At 40.0% G+C, this 8,507-nt stretch overlaps 1 protein-coding gene across 1 annotated transcript in view; it reads right to left on the bottom strand.

Annotated features, from left to right (window-relative positions):
- Positions 1–5,232: 5,232 nt before the first annotated feature.
- Positions 5,233–8,507, bottom strand: part of ESRP1 (epithelial splicing regulatory protein 1) — a gene marked incomplete at both ends in the record, with an annotated part of 30,432 nt that continues 27,157 nt past the window's right edge. The window contains one exon of the mRNA XM_082296712.1: positions 5,233–5,323. Coding sequence (XP_082152838.1) covers positions 5,233–5,323 — 91 coding nt within the window. The remainder of the gene's footprint in view (positions 5,324–8,507) is intronic.

The raw sequence follows: 8,507 nt of genomic DNA, 5'->3' as shown, positions 1-8,507 counted from the left end.
ACACTCCATTCACACCATGAAAACAAACTTTTCTCCTTTGTTTTCTTTAGTACAGCATGACCTTCCATCAGCTTTGCAAACCAAGCAGGGCAGAGGCAGCGAAGGTAGGTGAAAGCAAACTCATCTTGCTTACACTTGCTCTGACAGCCCAGACTTGTTTGCCAGGTAGCCCATCTGTGACCTGTGGTGTGTAAAAGGATCACTTGGCTCCTTTCTGGGTGAGGATACAAGAAAGCACAGTTGTTTACATCTCCATTCAAGTGATTAACGATTAAACAACAACAAAACCAGGAGTTAATGTGGCTCCATAAGCTGACCATGCCTGTCTGAGCACAGCTGAAATAACTGGTTGTTTTGAGGGGGTGGCAAGCCCAGCAAACACAGGCTGCTTCCCTGAGCACAGCACCAGAAAGGGACATGGAAATGTCTGGGTGGGAAATGCTGGGGAGAGGGCGACGCCTGCCCTTTGTTGTCCTAAGCACTTTGACATTTGCCCAGGATGCTTGGTGTTCTAGGTCTCCTTTCACCCCCTTCTCTCCCTCAGTGAGGGGCACAGCCCAAATCTACTCTATTCCCAGCTCCAGAGAGCCCAAGGAGGTGACTCTGGGGAAAGCAGAACAGGACAGAGAGGGGAGCATAGAAAAAGAGAAGAAAGAAAAACTTTCTCCATGTAACACAGTAAATTTAAATTTAGTCTTTATGAAAGTATAATATATATTTTCACATATTTTTTCAGATTAATTCCAGTTAATTAATTCCAATTAACCTTCATATTACAAATTCTTTACACATTCAAACATGAGCAATAGATTCACATCTCAAGTTCAATCAATACTCTTAACCTCAAGAAAGTTACATTGTGGAATTGGACTTTCATCTTTACTGATGGAGTCTCAGGCTTTCCTGCTTAAATAAATAAAACTGCCTCTAGCTGAGAACCTGTCTAACTGAGATAATGGAGATATTAAGTGATAGCAAAACTGTGAGAGTCACCAACTAATTGTGCAGAAAGAAAACAGAACATACAGATTTCCCCCTTTTGTAGGAAACATCTCATTTCTAGTTTGTTTTCTAAAATATACATCATAATGGGGGAATAATATTCTATTCAGCTTTAGGTTAAATGATATTTAACATTGTAATAAATTTAAACAGAGACATATTGAAAAAGAATATAAAGGATTAGTTCTGAAAATATACAATCCAAAGATTCCTAGACACAAGAGAGCTTGTGAAAAATATGTATGATCTGAGTTGGGGGCCAAGATGTACAGCTAACTTTATAACATCTGAGGCCAGGGTCCTAAGAAAAAAACAGTATAATCACAAAGATGAACATCTGAAGAGGACATCTTGTCCACATCTGTGCCTGACAGTGGGACCAGTTATACCAGTGCCATCTCTGATGAGTGCTTGGCCAACCAGTCCCAAAAGACTACCAGGGTGGAGACTGTGCAGCCTCCCCAGGGAATGCAGATCAGTATTTAACTACTGCTCATAGGAGAAGGTTTGTTCTGAACCCCTGCTTGTAACTCCATCCCTCTCTCCTGGTCCCCATGCACAATGGGAAGAATTTATTCCTTCTCTCTTCATAGCCATATTTTTTAATGTACTGTTCTCATACCTTTCCCCAGCCTTCTTTCACCAAACTAAGCAATGCCTATGCCTTCAGCAGGCCTCTGGGAGCTGTTTGCACAGTCTCTCTGTTCACTCCACAGTTTTTGAGCAAATTGTTGGCCGTAAGTTTTTGCTGAAGTTTTACAGTTACACTGTAGAGAATACTTAGAAAAATACAAAGGCATCCAAAACAAGAAGCCCATTTGTGCAACCCAACACGAAGTTTGTTTTTGCAAAAGCATTTAATTATTTTTGCATTCAATTTGTGATTTATATTTCCAAACTTCTTCTGGCCTACTGCTTCCCATCCACTCATTGTCTATCTCTATTTGCACATTTGGGATACTCCTGCAGTTAATAGGCGAAGATTCTATTCCCCCATCACTTCCCTAGTGGCTTATATGGGCTAATTTTCCTTATGCATAACTACTAATTTATAATTGTGCTACATAATTAAAGGCAGAACCATCTTCTCAGAAGGAAAAGTTGGAAATACCATTTAAAAATACTTTGCATCAATTAATTGTGTTCAATGTACTCATGTTTACAGAACAGTGATTTTTAAAGAAAGGCCCTGTCAAATACTTAAGACTGTAACAGCATGAAGTTTTCCAGGATAAAATGTAAATCTAGATTACTATGGCTGTAATGAGTGGGGGAGGATTGCACCCACAAAAAGCAAAAAACAAGGAGGAATAAAAGGGGGTGAAGGTTGAGGTTTTTTATAGATACTAGAAATGAGATTATCACTTGCCTTGTCTGAATGACTTTTTCTACTTTGTCACGCCACCACCCCCTTTTGTTCTTTCTTCCCTTGTACTTACTTTCAGGGATACCAAGGCACTGTTGTGGATTTGGGCTTATGGTAACTGAATATTCCTACAGCACCACCTACCTAAAGTGCTTATATTCCTCAGTTCTGCAATATTTATTTTGAATGCGCCAAAGAACCTGTCCAGTTTGCAACTTTTAGCCTCACATCTCTTTAATTCAGGGTTTCCTTCCCCCTTCCTTCAGTACAAATGAGGACTATAATTGCCATGGAAAGGATGTAGTGATCTACTCCTGTGCCTGAAGCCCAGTCCCAGGGCAGGCAGGGAGACCCACTGCTGCTAGAAGCCATCAGTCATTGAAGAACACGTATATAATCTGATTTCTCTGGTAAGAGTGACAATTGTGCTGCTGGGTTACTTGCTCTAGTCCAGAGAGACCAAACTACCAGCCCTGACTGGTAAAGCAGACAAGGCACAGGATCTTAACTACAGGTCACAATTACTTTTCTTGCATGGAAGACAAACAGCAAGAAGAGTGGGGAGAGCACAAAGTGGAAATATAAAAATAGTACCACAGGAAAGAGGTTAACTGCATTTCTCATTTTCTGAGTAAGCAGTCTAATCAGGTTTGAAAATGCCTACTCTTGTAAGCCTTTTAAAATTTAAATACCTGAGTGCATAGGAAAAGCATACAAGATAAGAATCAGAGACAAAGCATTTAACATCCCACACATTTTTACAAAGTCACAGCATTTTTTTTCCTCAGATAATCCTTTTTACATTCCTAATTATTTCTGCACTGTGTAAAATATGCCTGCATATAAAGTTTACAGTGGCTTCTTCTGCAGAGATTAGACAAATATATACAAGACAAAAGGGTTTTTTTATTAAAATGTCAAATGCAAAAGTAGAGGTTGTAAAACACTAATTAAAAAGAAAAATTTTAAACTGTGTGCAAAATTATGTAAAAAAGACTTTTTTTTGCTATTTCAAAGAATGAAAGATCAGACTTTGTAGGTTCAGGCTTAGCTATTTTTGTGTTAAGAGCAGCTTAATACTTCTTTTATCAAGCAGAAACCCTCAAGGACTCGCATGATCTCAGCACCTGTGCTCTCAGTGAAGGGCTTAGTGGCCTGTGTGCACATTTCTGAAAATTGTGCATGAACTTTAAAACAGTAAGAGATCCATCTGGTCATTTCTAGAGTTCTGGTGGTTTTTCTCTTGAGCACAATTGCCTTGAGAAGTGGCAAAGCTGGAAATATAATCAAAATCTCCATCTAGGCTCGCTGTGTTTGTTCAAAACATCAGAAAGGGTGGAGGAATCTGCATGAAAGAGTTGTGCAAGTCACTGAACACCATGATAAAAGCAAATATTAATTTCTTGATTTCCTAAATATAAAATCTTTACAGAAGAACCAAAAGCTTTAGTTTTCACCTTACACACACAAAATTTCAATGACACTTTCTATTAAAATTAAGAGTGCTTCACTGAGAGTATACCAGAATTTATTCACTATTACATGATTTTTTTACCTTTGGAGGTCAAGTTTTGCAATCAAGTCCAACATCACAATGCCATTAATATCTCTCAGTGCCTGCTTTGGCCACTTCTGCCTTCCTGTTTCTGGACCAACACAGGTACTCACACTGCTAAGCTGTAAACTGGCTGAAAACAGACTGAAAGACAAACTCTGTGAGTTTTTCCAGCTGGATCAGCTTCCTGACCTAGTCACTGTATGGCAACACTGTAGATGGATGGGAAATGATGTAGCATAGTTTAGGCCAGGGGCCTACTAAGTATGGCTCAGACTGTCAGTGCAGGGATGGGATTTAGCTTTATCAATCCAGCCAAAGGCCAGCTCATTAGCCAGTGAGCTGAGATGGCCACTTTCACACGTGCAAAAGTAGCATACTTGGAGCAGATGACAGTGAGGTGATGCTGCAGGTAAAGATTTTGCCCAGAAGTACATTAGACCCTGGGCTAAATTGTCTCTGCTAAAAGCAGAGGAAAGTAGAAAAAGTGGACAGTTTTGCTGCTATTTTTCAGAAGGGAAGCTGAGAAAAGGAATATAAGAAAGAAAAGGGCGTGCAAGAAATCTTATCACTTCTTTGACAATGTATTTTTCAAAAACTAGAGATTACAGAAGCATTGTTTGCAAATATATTTCTATATCTTCCTCTGAGTACGACATAAGTCACACAGTCCAGCCATCAATACAGTGCTTTGCAGTTCAACTTCATTTTTCTGCACAAATGCTTTCAGGGTGACTTCACCCTTTGACTGTTCCTATACAGAAGATCAAGTAAACCAAACCTGAAAGCCTGAAGTGACCTGATCAGAAAGCTCACAAAAAAAAGCACAAGAGAGTAGCTGCCGTTATACAAACTATTTCAGTGCTGCAATTTTACATCAGCTTGAAGCTTCGACATTGGATTCTGTAGTTACCTAAGAAAGTGGCTCATTCTGTCTAACCAATGCCTCATCCTAGTGCATTGCTAACATCAACTCCACAATTTGCTCCACAGAGAGAACTGACTCTGAGAACCTTCCTGCAGGCTCTCAGTACTGGTATTAAAGCTCGAAGAAGCATGCATTTGAAGCCCTGGGAAACATGCAAAGCACCAGCCCTTAAGATGACTGGAGTAGTCAAAATCCTTTAAATTATGGCTTTGATAGGGTTTTATACATTGCAGTGTGACATTCTGGACATAGCAAAGAGCTAGATTCCCAGGGCAGCAAATGACAAATCATGTTGAATATGGTGGTTATCTGAATCAAACACTATGATACCTCCAAACCCCATCTCCTAGGGTTTGTTATCCTTACCTTCTCTAAGGAAGTCTAACTGCTGGGGCCTTTAAATGCAAATCCATTCTTTGGACACTGTCCTGGCCGCATCATTTGTGTGTACAAGTCCATCCTCTGCTGCATACTACAAACACAAGTTAAGATAGAAGCAATCAGAAGCCAAACTAGTGCAGAAGAGAGCCAGCAGCTGGCTATGCAACCATAACCTGTCTTAAAATGCTAGGCAGATATCAGAGTTCAGGCTGCATAATTAGACACTCATAATGCTCCCATCACTGTGGTATTAAGAGCAATTCAACAACAGAAACTACACTGGGGTAATCAGCTTTCCCTAACAGCACAGCACATGGGTACACATAGGATCTTGTTGAAGACCACTGTCTCCAAACTCTGGCAGCCCCAGCTGACTGATCTCAAGACAGTGTCCCTGGAGACAAACACAGCTCCTGCACAGCCACACACTCCCAAAGTCTCTAAAGGAAAAGTTAACAATTCATTAGATAGATTTGCATAGACCACTTACCCCTAAAGTTGTCCTAACACTGAAGGACATCACTGGCTTCTCCTACTTATAATTTTATGAAAGGAAAAAAAATTAAGAACTTGCTCCTCCAAGAGCTCATACTTCTTGCTCAAAGCTACCTCAATAATTTTGCTTTATCTCCTGAGCATGGCATCAAGCACCTACCCATTTCCATCACCATTCCAATGCTATCCCTTAGAACTGGGATAACCTCTCCAAACCACACTAGAGAGGTAGCTCCCAGACCACTTCCACTTCTCCCAGCTCAAGGCTATGAAAATATCATGAGAAAATTTCTCCTGAACTCTATTAGCCTTCCCTTTGCGTTCTTACATCAGTGCTTCACTCCTTAGTTAAACTGGTGTTCATGAAGACCAGGCTTAGCCCAAAGGCTACTGTCCCAAGATGCCTTGTGGAAGAGTCCTCCCTCCACATGAGTCCTACAGTGTTAGCCTATATTCCATCTCTCTAAATTAAAGCTCATCTTCTTGAGTGCCTCTGTAGCTACCAAGTCTAGTAGGCACATTTGCCCCCAAGCATATGTTCTCACCAGTTTTCAGTCTTGCCTGTACTGAGTTCCCACTATTTGCAAAGCCCCGAGTCATCTTTATGCAGCACAGTATGGAAGGGGATTGTTTCATCACAGCAGATAACAAGCAAATCCAGCAGGCAAGCCATTCCTGGACACAATATATAGTTGTTTATAGCCTCCCTTCAGAGAACCCTCCTCAAAGGTGTTTCAGGAGGTAAATGAAATTGACTGAGGTTTAACACTGCTGCTTCTACAGTGACCAGCTGTCCACGTCTAGAAAGAGAGCTGCTGTTCCTTTTTCCATAGGAACTGCTTAAAATGTTTGTTTATCCCCACAACTGCATTCCTGGGTACCTTTGTGACAACATCTTCTCTGGTGGCTCCACTAGATAGCACAGATAGTCTGGTGCCAAGGACAACACCTGTAATCATTTTCATCAATTTTGAGCCTGTTATCAGAAAAACAGCTGTAGGAAGGTAGGACTTTTTGCTGTAGAGCAGCATCTTCATACAAACTTATCACAACACTTCCCACTAATAATTTCCTGCATGCCTTTTATATTAATAGTCATACTAATCCCTAAATAACTACTACCACAGTCAATATTCCTTTGTACTACTCAGATTCTCAAACATAAGATCCAGAGGTCAGCTTATGACACTAATGAAGCTGAAAATAAGTCTTCTCCCACCAATGCCCCATTCAGCTTTAGAATTTTTAGCCAGCACATGCTGTCTTCAAACTTATTTTGAATGTAGCTATAGAATAAGGATATGAATCCATGGCAGATATGCCCATCCACAGCTTGGATGCAAGCTCCAGGTCAGTACCTGCCAAATACATCTGGGGATGGAACTCTCCACAGCTGCCAGCAAGGCAGTATTTGCTTCCATTTACTTGTGTTTCATGGACTGTTTAGACACAGCATCTTTTGTGGTCAATGGCAACTGCCAGATGTTAAAGGTTAGTGCCACAAAGGGACAAGCTTGTCTTGATCTAAAGCAATATTAATGCTACAATAATATAATTTCTTCAGGAGGAATAAATAAAATATTTTCTTATGCCTGAAATATTTAATCTGTAGATGCTAGAAGCTTTGATATTCTTTTCCAGGTCTTTCATAGCCTTACTCAAAGGCTAAGGGTGCTACCTGCTCCGACTTCCTAAGAGAAGATAACATACGGACTGTTCCCAGCCAATTCTATGTTTGCCCTGCCTGAAGGGTGACAACCTGCTAGAGGAACAGTAGCAAGTGACTCAGAGTGGTTGTGTCTCCAGATGGAAAAAACAGTCAATAGAAGACACATGAAAATGCAGTGAAAAGTGTCCAGGCAGGCATACAAGACAAGTATTCCAGCCTATATTCTCAAATCAAACAAACCTCAGGAACAAATACTTGCATGTTTTACATCAGGCCAGACAGAATTTCTACAATTGTTCTTAGTAGGTGTATATCACTATAATGGATGCAATGCAAGAGCTTAAACTCTTTTTATATCCATCTAGTTCTTGAAATCAAATATGATGTGAAGCATTGCAAACCTTTTTTCTTTATGAATTGATCCTTCTTCTTGGATCTAATCAACAGGTGGATTGGATTTTTTCCAATCAATATTTCTAAGATTGTTGTATTCTCCAAAGAATCTCAAAATAAAACACAATTAAGTTTCAGAAATCAGTTTTGGATGCAAGAACAAGTTTCCACACGTTCTGAAGGTTGATGTTGGCATTCAAGCAGCATTTATACACCTCAAGGGATCCCAAACATTCATCACTAAAATAGTACGTGGAAACATTGAGGATCACTGTCTCTCCTGATTTCCTAACAAATTTTTCCATTATACATTTGCTTAACAGAAACCAATATCCAGAAGGAAGCTGTGGTTTATATTACAAGTGGGTGTGAGTTGGAAGCAGTCAGCATACATAACCAAGCAGGTTTTCAGATCTCTGCCAAGTATCCTGCAGGTCAATCAAGAGAACCACAAACATACCAGCACTATTTGCACGTAGGAACAAGTATGTGCATACACACCATCTAGAGGTTTCAGTTCTCTCCCTGCAGATTTTCTATCCCTATTTTTCCTATGATATTTTGTTTGTGAAGTATTAAGTATTTTCTGATTTGTGACAACAGATACTGACAATATCCTTTGATCAAGCTACTGATTAACAGCTTCTCTTTATTTCAGGACTGTAAGACAGGTCCTGATTGCAGGTCAGTCTTACTTCATATTCCTTACTCTAATAAT

This window comes from Coloeus monedula (assembly GCF_965178545.1).
Source record: "Coloeus monedula genome assembly, chromosome: 1".
Classification (NCBI taxonomy): domain Eukaryota; kingdom Metazoa; phylum Chordata; class Aves; order Passeriformes; family Corvidae; genus Coloeus; species Coloeus monedula.
The sequence above is the reverse complement of the archived record's forward strand: the minus strand, read 5'-3'. Positions and strand labels throughout refer to the sequence as shown.